A 24211-nucleotide genomic window follows, 5' to 3' on the forward strand; every position below is an offset into this window, starting at 1 on the left:
CCTGAAAAGCAGCAATGCCATTAGGTCACTGGAAAAATTCAGAATATGGAGACTTAATGTTCCTTCTGCAGTGAGCTTGCAGTCATTCCACATGGCATCCTCAAGTGTTGCTCTTGAAAAAGATTCCTCAAGCGTCTCCAAATGTGCAACCTTGCCAGTGTTTGTCCTCTATTCTTAGATCACTCCCTGTAGTAGTGAGTAGGAACTCATTGTCACAGACTAAACTGGGAATTGTGTAACAGAGCTCTCTGTATGTAGTTCCCCATAAAAAAAAGTTAAGGAATTCTATTTATAGCAGTCAGCAGTCAGTCATAAAAGTTATTATAATCTAACCTTAAAATCAGTGTATATTATTAATAGGCTGGTGTGCAATTGCCAGGCAGTTAAATTTCATTAAGCGTTTCTGTCACAGCAAACTTTGCAACCACCTTCTGTGGAAGTAGTGTTCTCACACATGTTGTCGACACTGCGCTTAATTTAAAAGCTGCCTTAGAATAATGAGTAGCAAGCTGCAGATCCACTGACATCAGATTGCTTTTTTATTGCAGAGTGTTTGGACATTACACATGTTACATTTTCCAGCATATTGGTAAGCGTAATGCGTCTTGAATCTCCCACTGCTCTGTGTATCCTATGTAAGTGTTTCCATGGCATAAGCAGACTTTCTGTTTACTTTTCATTGCTGCAATAAAAAGCAGGAACTGCAGCTTATCTTAGATCAAATCAACTAGATAAAGACTATTAAACGTCTGGTTGGGATATTGGATGTCTGAGGGTTATGCTGATTGTAGAATTCAAGTCAGCTTACTCATGAATATTGCCTTAGAGGGCCAGTTTTTTATGGCAAAAAGGGGACTTTTCGCTGGACACTCCCCTAAAACCTTGGACGTGGATTTCTGCGTCTCTGATTGGTTGTAAAGCCCCGACCGACAACACCTGCTTAACTCCTTCATCCAAATTGACACCCGGGGCTCTTAGAAATATAGGCAGCATCACTTCCAGCTCGTGCATTCAGTCCAACAGCTGCCCCATAAGCCACCGAGCAGCAGCTCCGTCGATCCAAGGTGCACCCTCACCCACGCAGAGACACTCGCACTCGCCGAATCTTTGCAGTGGGGATAGAAGCTCATTGTCGGAGAAGCAATGTTTGTCAATCTGGCAGTGCTGCTGCTGCTGGTTTTGTCAGTACTGGAGCAAGTAGTGGGAACGGATAATATTGACATTTATGACACCCCCCCGGAGAAACCTGCGAGCCAGAAAGGACGCCTCTCGCTGCAGAACACAGGTAAGAAATGAGTGGCAATAGAGGTAAGAGTCGTGGGGTTTGACCGGACACGTGTTTCTCGTGGCTGCACAATTAAACCATGCAGGAGGCACGTTTAGTCGGTTTTGGCAAATCCGTTTAAAAAATAATAATAATAAAATGTTTTATTTTTATTTATTTATTTTAACTTAAATCCCGACGTTTCACTCGAGAGACGTTTTTCGATACCTGCGAAAGACGATATTTTGTAAATACTCAGATAGAAATTCAGTATGTTAGTAAACTATTAATAGAACGGCGCAAGGTAATAGGCAACGTATACGGCAGCGCATCTAGGTGTGCGTGCGCGCTTGTTAATGTGTGCGCGCGTGCCACAGCTGATTATTTCAGTGGTTAGCTGCTTAAAAAAAAATACATGTAAATATGTATGTCTGCGCTGTGTAGGCTGTCTCCTGATATCAGTGCTGGGTGAGGTGTGCAGGTTAGTAGAGCGGTAATGAGTGCACTAGTGCGGTGCTTGGTCTGCGCTGAAGGCAAGCTGGAGTTAATTTACTGAACCAATCCTTTGAGGCAGTAGTGCTTATTAAATACCATTAAAAAAAGGGGGGAAGTATGCTTCACCCAATTAACACAAAGCCCCAATACCACCACCACCATCACCTTCTCGGACTGCTGCTCTTTCCCTGGAACTTGCACTTTATATTGAGTGATTTTTTACCCTCACAGACCCCAAGTCTTGGTCGAGACCGACCATGTGAACCTGTGTCAAAATATTAGAGCCTAGTTGTTATCTTTCCTCCACGCTGAAAAAAAAAATGGGGACAAACTCCAATGCAGGTCTCTCTCTCTCTGCAGAGACCCTGGTAACACCACTGTGTAATTCAATGCAAGCTGCGGCCAAGCTCGTACGATCCAAGCACATTCCCGTGATGCCAAAACAAGCACTGCTGACAGCGGCTCACTTTTCCTGCGCACTAAAGTTCAACTCAGAGCCTACAAAACCCCCGTAGCAGCCCCCGCCCCTCTCTCCTCCAAACACACACACACAGCCTCACCACCACCACTACCACGAAAAAAAGAGGCTCTTTGTTGACAAGCGGGATTTCTAATAAGTCACACTTAATCCTTTATTTGCTGTGGTCGAGACAGAGTCTCCTTTTCTTGCAAACAGGGCGCAACTCTGACTGTGAGACAAAAACTGTTCTCACGCCCATCAGTTACCAGCTCCAAAACTTATCACCTGTGTAATGATGTATTACTTAAGTTAACAGTTAACGGTTGTCAGAGCCAGACTGAACTGTAAATGCTCTGTTGCCTCACGAGGTAACTTGCCATCTGCCACATTAATCTAAAATTGATACGGGGTCCCACTGTGATTTGTGATGTGATTCTGCCCTTTTTTTTTTTTTTTGATACTTGTATCTGATGCCTGCAGTTAAAACAAAAGAAAGGGGGAAAGAGACAAGCCTTTGATGTAAATGTGAAAAGTTCTCTTTTTTGTGCTTGCATCACTGCTGTTGCATTTTCAGTATGCACTTGATTGGCTCTGCAAATATAAGAGTGCAAGACTTGTTGATGCACATTTAGGGGGGACACTGAAATGGCTGCTTGTGTTTCCTCCACAAGTAGTTAAGGCTGTATCTGCAATGCACCATCCTATCTCAATGCTAGGCAGTGCAGATGGATTGTGGTGCAGAATGACACAGTAATATCTGTCACCAAGTGTTCCTCTGCAGGAACCCCTCAGCTTGGGGAAATTAAGACTTCCTCTCATCCCTGCACACACCCTCCCCTGCATTCTTTCTCTCTCTATTAGAGAGAACGCACACGAACAGCATCTGTGGAAATAGTTATACGCCACATCAGCTTTATGATTTGTGCAGCAATCGGTACTGAAGTGGAGTTGTGCCTCCAAGCTGTATGGTCTTCGTTGCCAGCACGCTTGTAACGGTCTGCGTGCTTTCTATGCTGAGAGCAGATGATAAGGTCCCTCCTCTAACCTGTTCTCTGTTTCCAGCTGAGATTCAGCACTGCCTGGTGAGTGCAGGGGATGTCGGCTGCGGTGTGTTTGAGTGCTTTGAGAACAACTCCTGCGAGATACGAGGGCTACAGGAAATCTGCATGACGTTCCTGCACAACGCTGGCAAATTTGACTCTCAGGTACTAAACTAATCCGTCTGTTAGCAAAAAAGAAAATGGTAAAACAAGAGGCAGCTTTCCTTTTTATTAGTCCATTGCTTCTGAATCATCAATTTTCTTTTTAGAAGTGCGATCATACATGCCCTGAACTAATCATCTATTTCTTTTTCCCTTTCTTGACAAGTTCACATGCCTTTCAGCGGAGTGATGTGTGTACAGTTAGGACTAAGCGTCATGAGCCAGCTGGCTAGAAGCCCAGTGAGCTCCCTTTTCATACATAGCAGAGGTTGAAACCCTGCCAACCCAGGCTTGACTGGGGTGTTAATATGCCTATAGGGTCACATACTAGGAACTTACATTTCAGAAGATTTCAGTAGAAGAACAGCGGTATTTGACTACTGATTACAGAATTACATGTCCATTTTCCTTGTGAATAAAGTGTAGTTACCATTTATAGAACACAACCAAAAATACACTCCAAAACTACTAAAATAGATGTACGGTACCCACAAAATGCCAAAGCTATCTGTGTAAGTACTATACATGCAAGAGAGAAGGAACACCACATGAGCTTGCTCTATAGCTGATTTTCTAGGAACTTAAAGGGAACCCGTCTTTATGTGTACATAGGGGAAGTCCTTCATCAAGGATGCTTTGAAATGTATGGCGCATGGTCTGCGACACAAGTTCGGCTGCATCAGCAGAAAGTGTGTGTCCATTAAGGAGATGGTGTTCCAGCTCCAGAGAGAGTGCTACATCAAACACAACCTGTGCTCTGCCGCTAAGGAGAATGTGGCCGTCATGGTGGAGATGATCCATTTCCAAGATCTATTCCCCAAAGGGTAAGGGACTGATCTGGACCAGGTTTAGAGCGGTATTTTCTCTAAGCCGTCCCTTCTCTTTAATCCCAGATCTTTTTTGAAAAAAAATTACGATTTTGTGGATATTTTTATTTGTTCTTCTGTTGATTGTAAAGATGCATCTCAGTGAAGTCTATCCATTTGCTAGACGCTTATTGTACTTCCAAACCTAATGTGCCTCTCTCTGCTCAGTCCATATGTAGAGCTGGTGAATATTCTCCTGAGTTGTGGAGAGGAAGTGAAGGAGGCGCTGTCACGCAGCGTCCGACTACAGTGTGAGCAGAACTGGGGGGCCCTCTGCGACAGCTTGAGCCTCTGCACCTCAATGGCCCCGTCTCCTGCCAGCACCCCAGTCGAAAACCGCCGCCACCTCATGCCTTCACAGCCTGAACCGGAGCACCCTCGCCTGCCGCGGCAAGGTGAAAAGGAGAAAGCTGGTAAGGCAGGCTTCAGCTCTCACCCACGTAACCGCAGCCAGGGACCCCGCCGTCATAGTCCGGAAGCTGGAGTGGTGGCTGAGGAGGAAGACCCCAAGGCCACCGACATCCGGAGGTGAAAGCTCAGGAAATGGACTTTTGACCTCCTACACCATTTAAAAGCCACACTTGCAGACTTGTGTACACCTTCACACAACTACAAACACACACATATTCGCACACCTTTCAACACACACACACAAATTCCCATAGACTGAGCTGAAGGAAACAAGCCCCGAATTTTCCTATCCTTATTCCGCCCTTTCTAGTCATTCCAGCAGTCCCACATGGTAAATGTGCAGGGTAATCATGGTGTAGCTCATGCCAGACTGTAGGCCACATTATCATTATTATTATTATCATTATTATTTTAAAAATGAATAACAATTGTTGACTATTTCAGCTGTTAGGACTATTTTGGCTCTAATATAGCATTTTCTCAAATCATACTCACTGTAAGATTTGATTATATTTGTATTATTTATTTTATTCTTTATGCAAAGTTGAAATATCAATATGTACATAGAATATCTATATTTATATGAACATGTATAAATATAGTTACAATATGCAATACTGATGACATAGTATATGGTGTGCTGTCTGTCATTCTCTTCACAGTATTGCACCCATCACACAAAGGTCTGTAGATATGTAACATACACTATTTGCTGTTTTCAAAGTGGATATGTATTATAACTATAGATACTTGATGATTAATACAAATTGTACAGGATTTAAGTCCAGTTCTGGCACATATGAATTGTAGTGCATGACGGCCATTAAATATGTGCATTCTTCAAAGTGTAAGTCCACTCAGAAGAGAATGAAAATGTAATGCTACGAATATGAGCAGTTAGTTCACACTTGTATGTATCGATAAGTCTCTCGCAAAGCTAGAAATAAGAGCGCAGAGATGCTTCGTCGATGTCACCCTGGCACCGCTCTCTGGGCAACAGTCAATGGGAATCTGTATGCTTCACGAGTATTAGATATATTCTATTCACGTGTCTTACTTTAAATGCAAGTATCACACCACTCTCATTCATTGTTAATAGAGCTCTGGAAACTGTGTGTCAGAGACATTGCAGATCGGTGTCAGTGTGTTTGGTTTCAGGAGCCGTCACTCATGTTCACAAACAGCAGCTGAAATGTCAAATGTGTGACTGTCAGCTATCAGCGGCAAAGAGGATGTTCGATTTCAAATGCCCCCCCCCCCCCCAAAAAAAAACCAATCATAAACATCAGGGTGCCTAAAGTCATTAATGTCCACCGTGACCGCTTCTCTGTGATTTTAATTGAATCGATTATACTGTGTCATGAGGGAGGTTTTAATGTTAAAGCTATTTTGCGAAGGTGTTGAGCCACAAAGTCTTGGATTTTGCATTGTCGGTTTGTGTTTGACCAGTGCAGCTTGAGAAATAAGACCACATTAGCTCAGTAGTCACCCTCTAGCCAGAGACCGTTTCCTTTAAGCAGCCTGGATTTCCTTTCGACGACGGCACCAAAAAGGCCTGCATCCTCACTGAATCAGGTCGAGCCATGCTGCCCTTCCTCGGTGTCCCAGTGGGTAGGAAAGAGGCTTGACAGAAACCCTCCAGATCTCCTGGCCCATATAAATTAGTCCTTATTCATCTGTGGTCCCATACCTAGGTCAGACATGAAGGCCTGTTATTCTACCCGTTAGAAACACAGCGAGGACCCAGGAACTGGGTTAAGTCCACACACGGGGGCTCTGGCGCTGTTATTCTAAATGTTATATTTACAGAGGCCACCAGAGAATTCCTCTGGGTCACAGCCAAGAGCCAGCAAAACAGAGAGGCAGAGACGAGTGGAGCAAGGAGTGAGACGAGCCCAATTTCTTTCTTTCTTTCTTTCTTTCTTTCTTTCTTTCTTTCTTAAATGTGATGATTCACTCTGTCTTTCCTTCTCTGAGGACTCTTCTTTTCCTCCTTTAGGGCACAGACATGCAGATTTTTGACCATTTCAGGCCAGTCACATGCTTCAGTTGTGGAAGTGCAGTTTATGAACACATTTCACCACATGCTGAGGAGTGCTTTGTGCAAAAATAAAAATAACACATGTTCAGATTTTGTGGCTCAGTTAAAGCTTTTTCACAGTTTTTTCTCCTTTTACTACATACTAAAGATAAAGATTTATTCTCCCACTCATTTAGACACGATCTTAAGTGCAACTTTGAGGCTTTTTTTAATCATTAGTATTATTATTACTATTATCATTATTATTATTTTTTTGTGGAAGTTGGGATTCCTGTGACATCCCAGCATAAGACATAAGCTAATCCTATGAGAATGTACTGTATGTTTGTAACGTGACAATCTGTTAAGCGCTCTGTCATTAGGTTTGATATGGCTTTTTGTAATACTATAGTGGCTTGAATGGCTTTTTTTGCCCTGTATGTGTTCAGAGGAAAATAAAACTAACCAGGTTTCCTGTATTCTTAGTGCTCCATAACTACATCACAGGTTTTCCTCTGTTAAGCACAAAGTCTCTGCTTTCACTGCTTCAAACTACAGGACATCATCTAGAGACTTGTAACTTACTTGGGTGATGTTGAGTTTATAACCCTTGAAGTATCTTTGGACTCTTTAAGTCAGATGAACATTGTTCATTAAAATATTTTTGTCTGCATTTTGTGTTCTTCAAGGCAATTTTCTTTCTTTTTTATCAATGTTAAAGTTGCATAAAACTGCAAACAGACACCAGAGGCAAACCATTTACTCAGCTCTAAGTAAGTTAGCAGAGAAGGCCTTGACGTCTCAGGTGTACCCACAGGTTAAAAGACACCCTATTCTCATTTGACTTGCTGCCTCCTTTCTGACAGTGAAATACGGACTGTGTTTAAAGTTTCAAGGACTGGAAATATCCTCTCTTTTGAAAGGGCCCAAACATTTACGTCAGCAGCTCTGGATTGTATGCAATGCCGGGGCTGGGTTTAGGGTGTCAGTTTTTATGAGAAGGCCCAACAGTGTACATTGCCTCACCAAACATTTAGACGGTGCTCTGATTTGAAAGGTAGACTTTCACCTTTTATTCAGGTGCTCAAAATCATTCTAAAGTCACTTGTAGGTCATACACAAAGGTGGTAGTCACACAAATCCTGTATTCTATTTTTCCATTTGTCTTACTGTGTGGCAGGGGAGAAAGGCAGCAGCATGTCTGTGATACTATATAATTTGGCTTAATTCAGATATGGACACTCTGCAGTTCTGTGTGATTCGGCTTTGCACACTGTGCACTGCTGCATTTCTCAGTTGGTAGTGATAGGGATTAACCACTGGGTGGCGACATCTCTGCTTATTGACACAAAACTAACTGGAGGAAGCAGGTGATTGATTATTAAAAGTTGAGATTCTGAAAGGAAACTACAAATTGTTTTATAGATGAAAGAAATAAAGACAAAATATTTCCAGGTTTACATTTTACTTTGACATCGGCAGCATACAGAGAAGTCGTCATAAGGCCAGGATTAGAGTCTAAATGTCAAAAATGTGAATACAGCTTTAACCTCTTCATTAGCTTTAAGTTAATTTCTGACTTAAAACATGGATTTAAACCATCGTGAGTTTGTGTATGTCTGATACCAACCTCATTGATGTATCTTGTTTTTGCACTTTATTTATTTTTTATTCAAATAGGTATGTGTCTTTCGTTTTTTAACATAGGTTTCATTGCAAATCATAAAATGTCCCTTCTTTAGAAAGAAGAGTCACCTTCAGATCATTGCATGTTATATGTTAAACTTCTCCATATGTTCATATGTAGTTCATACCACACCCAAGAGGTAAGATGCTGGGCCACAGTGTGTTTCAAGAACAGGTCTAATGCACTGTGGTATTAATTCTGCCAGACTTCTATTTTTCCAGTTTTTTATTTTTCCATTTTCTTAACTGCTTATCCAAGATGTGGACAGTTTCCACACTTTGTTTTTTGCCAGTGATAATATTGATGGTAGAGCATGCTGACTAATGTGTCAGTCCATAATTGTGACTCCAAAGGCCATTGCGCCATTTTCTTCATACTTATCAAACTATATGTTGAAACCTCTTATCATTCAGATTAAAAGAAAATGATTCCAGAAGCGATAACTCCCGTAATGACAGAAATGTTTCATCATAGTATAAAGACTGTCATTCAAAAGATTTCTTTTAACTGATTTGCAGTGAGGATTTCTTCAAAGGCAGGGGAGGGAAATTCCTTTTCCCAAGGAGCCACATGGAAAACTTGGACTGTTGTGGAGGGTCACACCACTAAGCTTATAAATAATTTATATTGAGCATTTCAGCTTATTGGTGCGGCCCTCCAAAACAGATCCAGTTTCTCATGTGACCCCTTGGGAAGAGTAATTGCCCATCCCTGTTCTAAGGGGACAAGTGGACCCAAATCAAGTTAGTAGGGATCAAGGGGGTTTGTGTTTTTTCTTTCATTTGTCACATATCACAGTGAACATATTCCCTACTTTTGATTTTATATTTATGTGGCGTATAAAACATTTCTGCTAGCATTAACTGTACGGTGTGGCGTCAAACAGGATTAGAGAGCATGAGAGAGATTATGCGGTGCCACGCTAAGCTTTTTACAACCATGCTTTGAGTCAGAGATGGATGACCTCCTGGACAAACAATGGGCTGCTGACTGGACCAGAAATCTCCCAGCTTTCATGGTTGGTATGGCAACTGAGCTCTGTCAATATTGAAGCGACAGTCATATCTCAGACAAGACTGAACAGAAGCAAGAGAGGATGTGCCTCCGAGCTGCGAAACCTGAGAAAGCTGGTTCCAGGCGCTTTGTGAACGTCTGCCCCGTGTGCTCCAATGTGAACTAATGAATAAATGACTGGGTGCCCAAGTTTCATGGATGAATCATTTAAGAACCATCTGGGGTTAAAGTGTGCACACCACCTCCTTCTACTGTTGGGTTTAAAAAGACAGATGTCCTGTATGTGTGTGCTACAGCTGTCAAACACACCAATCTATTTTCTGAGCTGCATGAAACACATGAAACCTCTGCAGCAAGGCCTACTCTCATTTGGAAATATTCAATACACTTTCAATTCGATGCAATTCACTTTACCTAAATTTAATTCAGGTCAGTTTTTTTATATAACAGTAATTCAGAACAACAGTTATCTTGAGGCAGTTAGAAATTGTGGTCGCTGGCCTTAACTTTGAAGAAAATACATGCTTTACTAATAAACATTCGGCAGGCTGGTCGGGCCAGGACAGAAATGAGCCAGAAATACCTGAAAAAGTCCCATGGAAAGAAAGGATAGAGAGGACAAAGACCAACAAGAGAGGACACAAAGCTAACTGCATGTAATAGTAATGTGGAAATAGCATATGAGGCCTGAGTTATACCAGCATACCTAAGGGATCATCCAGGGTCATCTGAGCCGACCTAAACTATAATGTTTACCAAATAACACAGCTCTAAGCCTAATCGGAGGTGCCTCATAGCTGAAGGCTCCACCTCTTCTTATACTGTCAATACAGAGCATGTTGCTCTCCAGACAGAAAAAATGATACCATTTATATTGCTTGAACTCTTGATGGGCACAATGGCGTAGCAGATGGTTGCACAAAATGTGCAGCATACATTAAAACACACAAATAATATAACATTAATATAATACTGAACTAGTAACACTCGGATCAGCTGCCTGTTATTTTTCACAAGACTCCAAAAGCTCAACACACAATGCAGTGTTGTTAAACCAACCCAACAGGCCCTGCAGGACATGGTTGGGAAGAAGTGATGTGTGTCACTACTGTTAGCACTTACAAATGAAGGGTGGGTCTGCCTTGGGGGTTTAGGAACACTGTAAAGGCAAACATTAACTTGTAATCTGGTTGGAAAGGAAGTGAAATGGAGTAGTTATGTCTGCTTGTTTGGATACTATTATAAAAACCATTAAGGTTATGAATGTAAGCACACGTGTTCTTAAAAAAACAAGCCCTGTTTTTCTTAAGTAGGTTTAGCCTAAACAAAAGTAATTTTACTACCACAAGTGTAATGTATACGCTGTGCAAACAAGTGCACTCCTTTTGAACAAGACAACCTTTCATCTCTTGTTGAATGGCCATTTACATTGTTAATGAATCAGCTTCTCCAGAGGGAAATTAAACACCTATGTAAACTTTTGGTTTGCAGGAGGATAATGGGTGTAGAAGATGACATTCTTGTGTAAAAATGTGATCTAGTAAGTGAAGGTATGATATGATGGCATGATCAGAAGACAACTGGCCAAAGTGAAATGAATGAACCTCTCAAGCTCGATTACATTCTGAAAATAGCAGCAGCTTATTTTAACGAGATTGCTATGCGGGACTATGCTGTGGATAGGGATTGTAGCAGATCAATAAAATCTCCCTACTATCTATCTATTGCTACCAAAGTACGCTGCTTTTCAGGGCCAATATAATACTACAAACATTTGCTTAGCCAAATAATCTCATCTGCATTTGAAAAAGGTGGTTGCAAATACTGGCTTTTTACTCTAAAAGCCTAAAAGTGACTGAAATTATTAATATGTTTTTTTAACTCTTCCATTGTGGTTTAGACAGAAAAAAATATACAGATAATTTTCCTTATATAAAATACTTTTCCCTACAATTTCAAGACATCCTTATTTGGGACTAGAGCGTCTTGGGTGTATCTGCCATTCATCGAGAAGGCGTATGATGGGTGGTTCCTCTTAGCAATTAGCCAATCAGCTAATAGAGCTAGGGTTGTTTAGGCGGGGCTACGGAGGGAAATCCTGACACACACTGGCTAGCTGTTGGAGCTGGGGGCAGGGCTTGTAGACGGAAGTGTCTCCCGACTGGTCCAGCTGTCATCTAGAAGAGAGTGGAGACCATTTACACCGGCTGCATAGGAAATGCAGAAAAAGGAAAAAACGCTAAAATATGGCAACATCTAAACGATAAGGTCATGACGCCGAACTGAAGGTAGCTATGCCCGACATGTCGACGCTTACACACGTCTGTCGTTACGTTGGAGTAGGTGTCGAAATTGCGTCACGGTATTTCGGGATGTAGAAATGATGACAAGGATTGGTAGGCTGTGTGACATTGAACATACAGGACACGAAACAGACGAGGTCGTTTAAAGAGCCACACACCGGTTCCAACATGTCACGTCGCGAAAAACTCTGAGGTTTTTGACGCTAACGGAAATTCGAGGAGACGTTGCAGCGACTGAACTGGTTTATTGCTTTCTGGCTGCTGTGCCAGTATGCTACAACGTCTCTGCGGTTATCAGCTATTATCCTAGCCTAGCGGCTCGGTGAAGGGAACTACCCTAGATTCAGAACAGACTGGAGACGTCATCAACATTTTCCTGTATTTAAGTGGTTGCTTATCGGGAGGTCATTGCTTGGAAAAGGGAGATCATTCGGTAGGTGTTCGTGGTGTTGGTCGCCGTGACTCTTGAGCGTTCGTGGTTAGCCTGCAATGCATAAACGTACTTTAAAAGTGACTGCATGATTAATGGGGCACATGGAAGGTGGCGGAGCAGCTGTTAGCTTGCTGCTAGCTGCGTAACGACCTTTTGGAGACGTCAGCTTCACAAGCTTAGACTGTTAGCTGCCTGCGCTTGTTTTTCCGTGGTTGCCTTCCTGCTTTAGTGTTATATTTCATCTGAGGCCTCCCATAGCCAAGCGAGTCAATGATTTAATCTCATTGATTGCATCACAAGACCAGGCAGGGTGCAGCCCAAGCACATCTACTGCGTTTGCAAGGCTGTGTGTGTGTTTTTTCTTATTTTCTAGGTGCCAACTCTAACAATCTTTTGAAATTTTGTCATACATTTTCTACCACATTTTAGGATAAAGAAGACTGAGTAAGTCAAAAGTGAACTTAAGATTTACTGGGTGTCCTAAATGGGGGACTACGGGTTTGGAGTTCTGGTGAAGAACGGCAGTGGCAACAAATCTACTTTCCCTGTAAGGATCCCTCCTCACCTGCAACCCCAGCACTCTCACCACCCTTCCAACCCCCCCAGCCCCCCTTCCTTTGTAAACAACACCTGCTCCACCAATGGGGGAAGTGCTTGGCTGTTCCCTGCAGTAACCCCGCACACTAACATGCAAGATGAGATTCTGGAGTCAGAAAAGTCCAAGGCCTTGGACCTCCAGGATATGCAGGAGAAATCTCAGGTCCAGGCCCAGCCTCAGGCCCTGTCTCCAGGCCAGCAGGAGCCCGGTGGAGGCTTAGGAGAGCTTGAGGGAGCTCTACCTGACGACGGCTCCCTGGAGAAGGGTACTTTGGAGAGCAGTGCTGGCAAGGAGAAGCTGAGGATGGAGTCTCCGGTGCTAAGTGGCTTTGACTACCAGGACACCCTGGGAATGGGTACAAGCTGTGCACAATCCACTTCTTCCTCATCTTCTCTGACCAGCTTCAACAACTGGTCTCCTGCTGTCCCATCTACCCAGTCTCCTGTGGTTGGGGAAGACGTTGGAGGTTTCTTTGGTCCCGCTGGCTCCAATGCTAATGGACCACATTTGCTGTTCCACAATTTCTCCCACCATGCTGGCCCTGGCTTTGGAGCAGGAGGTAGTTTCTCCCCACAGATTGGGCCAGTCTCCCAGCATCACCCTCCCACACCTCACCCTCAGCACTACCATCCCCAGGGACAAGGGGTTCCACAGCAGCACAGGCGCTCCCCAGCTAGCCCTCATCAACCCCAGCCTTCCTTCCCTCCACATCCCCATCGCACTGGACCATTTACACAGCTGCCCCACCTTGCTCCTACCCAGAACAAACCTCCCTCCCCTTGGGGAAGCTACCAGAGCCCCTCCACTCCCACATCCACCTCGTGGAGCCCAGGTGGGTATGGTGGCTGGGGAGGTACACAGGGGATTCGGGATTACCGACGGGGTGTCGGCGGCGGGATGTCAGGCCTGAACTCTATTTCGCCACTGAAGAAGTCCTTCCCTAACAATCAGGTAGACAGGGCTGTCATGGTTAATCTCATACTATGTATATTCATAGTAGATATTTGCATTTGCTGATATAAAAGAGACTTGTCATACAATTATTAACATTTTCTCCAGGTTCCTTTGCAAAAGTTCCCCAGAAATAGCTCTGGCATCAACCACAAGGGCTGGGTGGAGGACAGCATGAGCCGCAATGACAGTGTTTATCCTTTCCAGGTAGGCATACAGCTAAAATAAAACACAGGCTGTTGTTAAGGGAATTACTCAATATCTAAATTAAGTAAGTTCAGTAGGTATTGTGAGAAATGATGAACAGATATGGACTGTGATTGTATATGTGCTTTGTGTATTTTTAACAGACTAAGTATGTAATCCTGTCATACTTGCTTAACTGTATCAAATGTAACAAATGAACCATTGAGCAAAACGGGAGATGTGACAGGCAAGCCAGCTAAACGGATGACTTCAAACTTATTGTGTACTGAGATCTTATCTAGATCATTTGGTTAAGAGCTGTCTCATCATCTGGTTGATCACATGGGTTTCCTACTGTCCTGATTCGAGTTGTCTCGCGCTCTGCTGCAGCTTTAAACACACTTGATATGCTTTTATATAAAGTGACACACTTTTACTTATGTAGTCTTTATCACCAGTTGTGTGTTGCTCACAGATTTTCTTTGTTTTTAGAATTTTTAAAAATCCAACTCTCCTCAGTTTTGGTTAGAATTTGTATTGATTGCAATGTGGTAAAACCGAAAGTAGCTTTTTTTTTTTTTTTCTTTTTTTTCTCTCTTCTCTCTCTCACCGGCTCATTTTATGCAGTGTGTCTTCCTATCAGATGCTATCAGATTCAGTGGAAAGATGTCACATTACAAGCGAATGCAGATGACTTTGTAACATACTTTGTTTGTCTCCATTTTCTGTTTAGTGCTCTGTGCTGGATGTCACCACAGGGAAAAATGAATTTTTATTTCTCCTTTTAATACTTATTAGCATCATGGGTATCTCACAGCTTATACTGCTTTAGATGGTGATTTTGGGAAGTGAGGAAGCTAATTGTTGTTTTCCCCTCCTTTCAGCAGGAGAGAACACGGTCCTTTGATGGTTTCAGTATGCAATCTCTGGAGAACTCTCTGATTGACATTATGAGGGCTGAGCAGGATTCCTTAAAAGGTTGGTTCCCACACTAACAACAGTGAGACCTAGCTAGATTTTCTCATTGCTGGCTGTAAATAAATGTATTCAGAAATCTGTGTTTATTTGACACGTAGGAATTTTTTCCATATCCCAAAATGCATATGTAATTGCATATGTTATGTTTGAATGTTTCTCTTGCAGCATTGTGCTTTGATGTTAATGGCACTACCCACAAATATTATTCAGCTTTATTAAATCCGTGCTTACTGCAGGCAAACCGTTGCATTAGTGGGTTTGGATATTATTGACCTTTCCAATATGGATGCCTATATCATTTTCAATTCTTGGGTTGCAGTCAGACAGTCAAAACCCCCCAAAAAGTTAATGTAGCTTTCCCTGAACACTTTCCAACAACCTTAATGGAAAACATCAGGTCAAGGCAGGATGTGAAGGAAAATTTTTAAGGACAACCACGGTGCCAAGATAATCAGAGTGCACTTTAGACTAGCTGTGCAATTATGCAACCTTAATGTTGTCAATGTGGTTTTTCTATCGTGAAGCTAAAATCTTCCTAAAAAAGGTGGCCTACAAAAACCCATATCTGAAGATGCTTCACCTTATGTGACACAGTGTCATTTCGTGCAGGTTGTCCACCCTACGTATAAAAACCCAGTTTAAATAATTTGGGGTCAAAGGTGGAACCACTGCTTGCTGTGGCTGTGGGTGGAGCTGCTGCAAGAAATTTAACACTGATTTACAGGTGTTGCTCATTATTTTTCTATCAACTAAAACTACCCCAGCTTTACTCGTTGGTCATACCGATCGGGTGTTTTCATGAACCCTCGGCGCATTATCTATTTCTTTTGTTAAAGATTGTTTCATGATTTAGATTCATTCATTTGTTTATATATATTTTTTTTTTTTTGGGAAGGGGGGGGGGGGTGTTAAACTCTAGGAGCAGCACCTTTCCTTAAAGTTGTGAAAATTCCAACCAGTAAAAGACTATTTGACTGCAACCTTTCAACACCAAAACAATTCCATGGCTCCCCGGCAGCCATTTTGGTAATTCCTTTGCGCAGTTATTGTGGGCTACGAAGACCGGCTTAGACTAAGTGAATTAGATAACCATAAATGAACACTAGGGCACAAAGTCAAATCTGATTTTTACAAAGCCACATAAATGCCTTGGTGGTTTCCCCCAAACATGCATTAAAATCTAACCACGTACACTGTGAATGAGGCCAACGCAGTCTTGAGTCTCTCAGTGCAGAACATTACCTATCTTCTATTAAGTTATGAAAACAATCATATGCAGCATTTTTCCACTGGCATTTGTTTGATCTCGACGCAGACTCCCTTATTAATAAAACATCTACCTTTTGTCACCATCAGTCAGAAGGGAGCCATTTTGCATCACAGCCAGTTCTGTTAATGCTAATTCGAGAGCGTGGATGTGCGTACTTTTTTTTTTTTTTTTTTTAAACCTGGTCTTTGATCTTTTATACAGTCATACATGCCATTTTAAATTAGGATGTTTTCCATCTCTCTTGGCTTCTCAGTAATCAAAATCATATTCCTGTGGTCATATTCACAGAGGTGAAACGAAGTGGTTTAACACACATTTTTGGCCTCATTTTAATGTATATTGCCCTAAGATGCACATTTAGTTTACTTGTACTGACAATGTGAGTTGCATTTGTGGCCTTTTCTAAAAAATTTTTACTAAATGCTGTCCTTTTCCTGTACATGAAGAACACCCCCCCCCCCCCTCCTCATTTCAGCTATTTAGACATGAGAGAAGGGAATTAATAGAATTCCTACTCCATTTGGGAATCATTTCATCTCTCAGTTTTGTGAAGCTGCTCCTGTTTTTGTTTTTTTTGTCATTCAGTAAACTTCAGCTTCTTTCACTAGGGCGGACATTCACCTCTACCATTGAATGATATGCAATACTTCAGCTGAAGTCAGCATAGCAGACAACAGTGTCCTAAGATTAAAAAAAAAAAAAAAAGTTTCTTAAAATTGGAGTCCAGACCTTCACAACTAATTGTAAATGGTTGATAGAAATTTCCTATATGTCTTTATCTTGTGATGTTTTTCTAAAAACAATTTGTTTTGTTTTACATGCAGCGAGAAGTTATGGGAGAAGACGAGGTAAAGCTTGTTAATGTCATGTCTGTCATTTTGATTTCTTCGATGTGATTTAAACAGCATCAGTTGCCTCTGACATGATTGCTTTGTTTTTGCCTCTGTTTGTCTGCTTGATTTTTGTCTGCATCACTGATTATTCTGTCTTCACTGCTTGAGATCCTTTTTTCCTCTTCAGAGAGTTTACACCTTTGCAGGCTGTCCATCAAGAACTAGTATTAATAGTAATCCTAATTTTATTGCGGGATAAGAAGTGGCAATTGTCCTTTGTGTTTTTTTTTTTTTTTTTTTTTTAAATTTTTTATTATTTCTTGTGATTGAACTTATTTGGATTAATTCTGATTGGAAGTTAAAATGTGTTAATTAGATCCTTCTCTCGATTAGGTCATTCGTCTTTGTTCCCCATGGAGGATGAGCGCTCTTTTGGAGATGATGAGTCAGGTGACCAGGGGCTTGCTGGCCTCGGTCCAGGCCACTGCTTTGCATCCCTTAATGGTGAACGTGTGGAGCGATATTCGCGCAAGGTGTTTGTTGGAGGGCTGCCCCCAGACATAGATGAAGGTGAGTCATGTTAAACCTGAAGGGGGTCCTTGACTAACTGCAGTTTTTACAATAATGAAATATAAACAACTTTTTTGTGTTTTCACGTGTTTTATGGCATTTCTAGATTTAAGTTATATATTTACAAGTTATATTTCAGCTACTGTATCAATGGTGTCCTGTGGCATGGTAGTGATATGCAGTGCCATTTTAAATAGGTTTGCTGATGTGCTTGTTGACTGTTCTTTTTTTTTTTTTTTTTTTGGGTTTTTGTTTTCTAGATGAAATCACTGCCAGTTTCCGTCGGTTTGGTCATCTTTTCGTGGACTGGCCTCATAAGGCAGAAAGCAAGTCCTATTTTCCACCCAAAGGTGCATCAGAAAAGTTTAATTTGATATTTTGTGCCGTTCAGATTAAAATTTATTTTCTGGTGAGCACTCATTGTTCTGAATGCCCAATATTTCCAGGATATGCATTCCTGCTGTTTCAAGATGAGAGCTCTGTTCAGGCCCTGATTGATGCCTGCATTCAGGAGGATGGCAAGCTTTACCTGTGTGTCTCCAGCCCCACCATCAAAGACAAACCGGTGAGTTTTAGCATTAAAGCTGCATCCACACCAGAAGTGACTTGCAATCATGTGAATCGCACATGTGTCGTTGCCAAACGTGCAGGACCTAACAATCCTTCCTCAACTTCCAGACTGAAGAATATTACTGACTGGAATATTAACAGTAGTAAATACATTAGAGGGGTTAACTAAGGTTAAATAGTTAAATAAGAGCCTGCAAATGACCAGCCAGCAACTTCGAAGTTGTGAAACAAGCGAATCACTTCCAGCGTAGATGCAGTGGGCTTTTTTATTTTTATTTTTTTTTATTTTTTATTTTTTATTTTTTTATTTTTTTTTTTTTTGGTGTCCATCCTCATTACAAATGTTTTGCATTCTGCTGTATGCTAAATGCAGCACACAAGAGGCTTCTTGTAAAAAGCCCCTGCTGCAACCGACAAGACTATTCAGACTGTTATAATCTATATTACATGAGCACCAAGGCCTTAAAATTATCAGTTCTAAATGTATCTTGGTCAGAAACAAGTAGGACACTGGGGAAATTATTATGCATTTTAAATTTTGTAGGTCCAGATCCGGCCCTGGAATTTAAATGATAGTGACTTTGTAATGGATGGTTCTCAGCCATTGGACCCAAGGAAGACTATCTTTGTAGGAGGTGTCCCTCGTCCCCTGCGTGCAGGTATACATTTGAAGTGACTAATAAATGTATCAAGCTTCTGAGATTCAAACTGTTAAAATCACTCTAAGTTTCATTGCTATTCCAGTTGAGCTTGCCATGATCATGGACCGTCTGTATGGGGGAGTGTGTTATGCTGGGATCGACACAGATCCTGAACTGAAGTATCCAAAAGGGGCAGGGCGAGTGGCCTTCTCCAATCAGCAAAGCTACATTGCAGCCATTAGTGCCCGATTTGTTCAACTGCAGCATGGGGAGATTGATAAACGGGTGAGTTGATCAGATTCTAGTTCCATATTCGTATCCTGAAAATGTAGATGGTATGTTTCAAAATATAAATTTCCCACTTACCAGACCCCCCTCTCTCTCTCTCTCTCTTTCCCCCCCCCCCCCCCGTTCCAGGTGGAAGTGAAGCCATACGTCCTGGATGACCAGCTGTGCGATGAGTGCCAGGGGACTCGCTGCGGAGGGAAGTTTGCTCCTTTCTTCTGCGCCAATGTGACCTGTCTGCAGTACTACTGTGAGTACTGCTGGGCAGCAATCCACTCCCGCGCCGGCCGCGAGTTCCACAAGCCGCTGGTGAAGGAAGGAGGGGACCGACCACGACACATCTCCTTCCGCTGGAACTGAGACAAGAGACCTGGGAGGGACTGAGAGAAAGGGGTAGTTAAGGGCGGGGTATGGGCTATGATGAAAAATAAATGCACTTTTCTTTTAAGTTGAGAAAAAAAATGGTAATATTGATAATTTATTTTTATTTTTTTATTTTTTTAAACTTGGGCCCACAAAAAGTAAATGCTAAGAAGAGTGAAATCCCATTTATGTTTTGACTTTCAGTGTGCATGAGCATATGGATGCATTATATTTGGATTTGTGTTTCTTGTTGACTTGACTATATTTTCTTTCCCTTTTTTTTTTTTTTTTTTTTCATATTAGCTGGCAAAGCTGCTTACATTTGTTGATGAGAGTAACATAAAATTTAAGTGAGGTTCATCACACCTAAATCAGTATACTAACTATGGGAGTTTAGGAAGGGTGCATTTTCTTACTTTTTGCTTGCAGGATTAGAGAACAACTGTACAATTTACCAAAGGTTTAATGTAAATGGTTGAGGTGAACAGTGGTGGAACTCTGTTTCAGATGGATGGATGGATGATTGAGTTTTCCAAGCAGCTCAGCGTATAGCATCTGGCCACGTCACAAAAGACAAAAAAAAAATCTCTCCCTCAGTTCAGTACACATGTTTAAGATTGTCAGCATGAGTTTTCAGGTCTTGGTTTAAAAGTCAACACTTTGTAACCAGAAAGGGCAAACCAAAGATTGGCCTAAACGCATCACCTAAAACAGTCATTGATCTGAGGGTAATCAGGATAATGTTCTCGTACAGTTAAGGAATGGCTGGAGTTTTGGTTTGTGAGTTTCAGCTAACAAAGACACAGCCCTCAGGGCTCAGGTATTGGCAGTAGTATTTACTCACTTTATATTGTCAGGGATATTAGCACTGGAAGCTAACATGCTAATGTAATACAAACTAATGGGAATGCACAGTCCAGTCTCCCTGAGTTGTCCTCATGGTGTACCACTGCACGCTCTACCATGACTGGAGCTTCTCTCACAAGTGTTGTGGTTGGATATGGTAGTAGCTAGAATTTGCTGTCACAGAGATAAAGATATTATTTTATACATGGCCTGCTGATTTTTGTACAGTGTTTTATAGCTGATTATTTTGTCATGAACATATATACATTTATTATGCACTACTTTTCTAAATATTTTTTTCAATAGTCATTTTAGGCACATTTTTCACAGATGGGAGAACTCCTTTTGCAATACCTCATTTTTTTCACTTGGTGAAAAATAATTTTGTACCTTTGTTACTAAGAGATCTGCATTTATGGTAAACTTAATTTAACAAAAAAGAATGATATTAATATAATTTTCAATTAGCTTTTATATATTTAAGTGCTGGTAAATCTGAAAATTGTCTGGTGCATTAGTGTGATTCTGTAGATTTAAAAAAACAAAACAACAAAAAATATATAAAGCTATCATTAGCCAGTCATATATGGATTCTCCTCTGTCCTAATAAACATCATTACAGGATCCTAAGGCATGGCAAGACCTTTCTAAACTGATTTTGATAGTCTTGAAAATGCATATAATCTGATATTTTGCTCCTAGGTGTAGTCACTAAGATTATCATTAGGGTAAATGTTTTGGCTTTGATCAATGTGAAATCTTCCCTTCTATCACCGGAGTGGATATCAGCTGTTTGAATATTTAGATCCTCTTTCTGGGACTGCCTGTGAGTTCTACTTATTCTTGGCATGCATAAGAAATAAAATGACTAGTGATAATGCAGGACCTAATATAATGCACTAGATCTCCTTTTTTTTTTTCTCTCTCTCTCTTTGACTTTCTTTATTTCTCTTTGAGATTGCCTCTCTTGTAGCCTCTCTTTACATGATTGAGTCTGCCTTCCTTTACACAGACGTGATGTTTATGCAATCTACACGGTGACAACACTTTAGGTCTGTTTTTTTTTTTTTTTTTGTAACATAGAGGACACTCAGTAGGACATAGGTGAGGAGACTTGATCACTTTGACCCCCTTTGTGATGTGGCATGCTTTGGGACATAACCTGAATGTGATTTAATGTTGCAAGTTAACTTTGAGCCATTATGTGCAATACTTATTCTTTCCAGAAACAGTTCTCCGCAGTGTAAGTCATTCAATCCATATAAACCATGCAGTCATTTACACACCTTTTGTTTCCTATTGTTCATGCTGATGTCTGCAAAAGGAAAAAAATAATTTATACCTGAATTTATTTTTAAACATTAGTTTTGTGCTTATTAACATATTTTGCTACAACCATGCTACTGTGATTGAAAACATTGTGTATATAATAGGTCGATAATGTATTTACCGTTTGCTATATTTTCAGTTGAAATGAATTACTGTCATTTTGATCAGTTTTTTTTTCTTTTTTTTTGTCATTTTTTTGGGGTGATGTGTTCAACTCGTTGACGTGTCTAGTTTTTCTAATTGCTGTATCTGTGCTCCACATTTTCACATGGGAAAAAAATGATTATGTCTGTTAGTATTACTTGATTGCAAAATTTCAATAGTTTTTAATTAAATGATGGGAAGGTTATATTTATTAACTTTTTTTTTTTTACCTGATATCATTTTGATTTTTTTTTAAAGTCATTTCACATTTATATGTAAGTTCCAATTTTTATATTTTCTCGATTAATTTGCGCTACAATACAGACGTCAGTTTTTATAGTTGGTTTGTAGTACTGAAGTAAAACAAAGATCTAATGTCATATATTCATTTGCTGCCAACTGTTTGTAACTGTATGCATACATTTGAAGTATTTGTAATGTGAGATGTTGAACGAATTAAAAAAAAAAAAAAAAAAAAAAAAAAAACCGCTGTGAGGAAGAATCTGTCCTGTGTGTTAACGGGAAATTCTCTAAACTGGAACCACGCATCTATTGCCATTGTTGTGAAAGGGTTTTTTTTTTTTTTTTTTTTTTTTTTTTTGTGTGGCACAGCCATGGGTTAAATCTGCTCAGATTAAGCAGTATTTAAAGACTGTTGCTTGTTTAGTCTTCTGTCCTGAAAATCTTTGCCTGTGTAGCTGCATTTGTTTTCTTTTTAAATTTATTCAAGTGAAAAATTTGCAAACAGTATGGGGAGCATAGAAGATTGTTAGTGCAAACTGCTAATCTAGACAAACTATTTCTAGACGGTAATGATTTTTGTCCTTGGGCTAAACCTGTAGTTATTATCTTGCAACATCTAATTAAGTTTCATGTTCCAGCTATTCCTCTAACCTTATGTATTTTATACTTTTTTTTTTTTTTTTTTTTTTTTTTTAAATAATACTCCAGACGTCCATAAGTGGGTCAATAATGACCTGCATTCATTTCTTATGGAATTTCATGGGAACTTGTGATTTGTAACTGTCAGCTAGATCTAGAGATCTATAGAGATCTCTATATAACCAAAAAGAATTGGGGGGACCACACTTTGTGGTCCTTAATATTATTTTACAAATGACAGACGGCATTCATTCAGCATTCAGACAGCAATTCATCAGAAGTGATTGTGCATTACAGGGGGAGGTTTCAAATGTCTACTGCACATGCCAAACAAGCTTGTCAAGTATGACCAGAAGATTTTCTGGGTTTGTGATGCAAGGATCCTCTTTGCAGTATTTGGAATGGTTTACAGGGAGGCAAATTCAATAGAATCTGAAGGAAAACATTGTCCAGTAGATTCAGAAACACACAATGCAACATCACCACAGTTAACTTTCTCCCCAGTGTGCCTAAGGCAGACATCGTTCCTCTGATGAAGCCTTCAGAGTCCTGGCTTACAGCACAGTGTTAGGATTCAAACTTACTATGGTCAGCTATGTCAACAGGAAAGGAATGGGTGTTGTACTCCTGAGCACATTGTATCAAAATTAAATTGTGAATAAAAATACCAGAAAGGGGAGGGGGGGGGGGGAACACAATTGATCATATTCTATAAGACCAAAGGAGGTGTAGATACTATGGACCAGATGGCACATATATCTGCCAGTGTAGAACCTAGAGGTGGCCCATGGTGCTGTTGTACAACTTGACGCTGCCGCCCTGAATGCCTACACCTTTTCCATGGCTTAGCGCCCCAAATTCAAGAATGGTATTTTAAATCCATGACGGGTCTTTTTCACTGAGCTCTCAAAGGAGCTTGCCACACCACATATGAGAAGTCAACTGGATGGTTGTTCCCAACTGCAAACATCGATCACTGAAGCAATGGGAAGCTGTGGCATGAGAAAAACCACAACTTGGCCACAGGAGAAGAAGCAGATAGGGCAAGCCAAGAGAACAAAATTTCAAGTAATGAAGATTGTAAAGTCAGACAGGGCCGTGCAGAGACGTTTAAAGGGGCGGATGCTCAAAGTTAAAAAGGGGCACATTGAACCAGGCTGAATAACAACAACACACATTCATCAAGAATCTAATATGGGCAACAGGGCAAAGCAAACGTAGCTGATGTTTTACCTGATGGGTACAATGTTGCTGTTGAGGGGTTTCTGCTGCTGCTGCAGCTGATAGTGCTGGAGGGCAGGGCTGTGTTGATCTGAGACTGTAGACATTAAAAAGTCCATAGAGATGGTAGCTGATTAAACAAGTGTCATGAGATAATAACAAAATGCAAAGATTGGTGACAGCGCTTGGAACCATAAGGCAACAAAAAACTGTGAGAAATAAACTAGGCTCTGCCTGTGAATCACTCTTTGCTTCTCTTCTTCGTTCCATCCCATCTTTTCATATATCACTTTCCACTTGCTGTCCATCTGAGAACAAGGCACAACTTGCTATTGCAATAAACTATAATCTAATTATCCACACCTAACAACTCTTGCACTTAATCTATA

General features: G+C 40.9%; 2 protein-coding genes across 4 annotated transcripts; both read left to right on the forward strand.

The window, feature by feature from the left end:
• Nucleotides 1-968: 968 nt before the first annotated feature.
• Nucleotides 969-7391, forward strand: stc2a (stanniocalcin 2a). The gene is made up of 4 exons (XM_085290194.1): nucleotides 969-1285; nucleotides 3282-3424; nucleotides 4034-4245; nucleotides 4456-7391. Exons 1-4 carry the CDS (start codon nucleotides 1144-1146, stop codon nucleotides 4817-4819), a joined length of 861 nt encoding a protein of 286 aa, XP_085146320.1. The 5' UTR covers nucleotides 969-1143; the 3' UTR covers nucleotides 4820-7391.
• A 4104-nt stretch (nucleotides 7392-11495) lies between these two features.
• On the forward strand, nucleotides 11496-22205 carry LOC146582038 (cytoplasmic polyadenylation element-binding protein 4-like). Of its 3 annotated transcripts, none has more exons than XM_085290195.1 (11): nucleotides 11496-11707; nucleotides 12585-13704; nucleotides 13813-13911; nucleotides 14775-14868; nucleotides 16963-16986; nucleotides 17365-17541; nucleotides 17802-17891; nucleotides 17988-18106; nucleotides 18656-18770; nucleotides 18856-19037; nucleotides 19170-22205. In XM_085290195.1, exons 2-11 carry the CDS (start codon nucleotides 12640-12642, stop codon nucleotides 19395-19397), a joined length of 2193 nt encoding a protein of 730 aa, XP_085146321.1. In that variant the 5' UTR covers nucleotides 11496-11707; nucleotides 12585-12639; the 3' UTR covers nucleotides 19398-22205. The 3 variants fall into 3 exon arrangements, with proteins under 3 accessions (XP_085146321.1, XP_085146326.1, XP_085146322.1); XM_085290200.1 differs by having other exon boundaries at nucleotides 14778-14868; XM_085290196.1 differs by lacking the exon at nucleotides 11496-11707 and adding an exon at nucleotides 11739-12155.
• The last annotated feature ends 2006 nt before the right edge of the window (nucleotides 22206-24211 follow it).

Source organism: Mchenga conophoros, linkage group LG2, assembly GCF_057382185.1.
Source record: "Mchenga conophoros isolate Kocher_MC1m ecotype Shallow Benthic linkage group LG2, M_conophoros_male_GT1.1, whole genome shotgun sequence".
Taxonomy (NCBI): Eukaryota; Metazoa; Chordata; class Actinopteri; order Cichliformes; family Cichlidae; genus Mchenga; species Mchenga conophoros.

Coding starts and splice junctions, on each gene's coding strand:
- LOC146582038 (XM_085290195.1), top strand. CDS start 12,640: ATGGGGGACTACGGGTTTGGAGTTCTGGTGAAGAACGGCAGTGGCAAC. Junction 17,542..17,801: donor GCCCCCAGACATAGATGAAG/GTGAGTCATGTT, acceptor TTTGTTTTCTAG/ATGAAATCACTGCCAGTTTC. Junction 18,771..18,855: donor CCCTCGTCCCCTGCGTGCAG/GTATACATTTGA, acceptor TTGCTATTCCAG/TTGAGCTTGCCATGATCATG.
- stc2a (XM_085290194.1), top strand. CDS start 1,144: ATGTTTGTCAATCTGGCAGTGCTGCTGCTGCTGGTTTTGTCAGTACTG. Junction 3,425..4,033: donor CTGGCAAATTTGACTCTCAG/GTACTAAACTAA, acceptor ATGTGTACATAG/GGGAAGTCCTTCATCAAGGA. Junction 4,246..4,455: donor CAAGATCTATTCCCCAAAGG/GTAAGGGACTGA, acceptor CTCTCTGCTCAG/TCCATATGTAGAGCTGGTGA.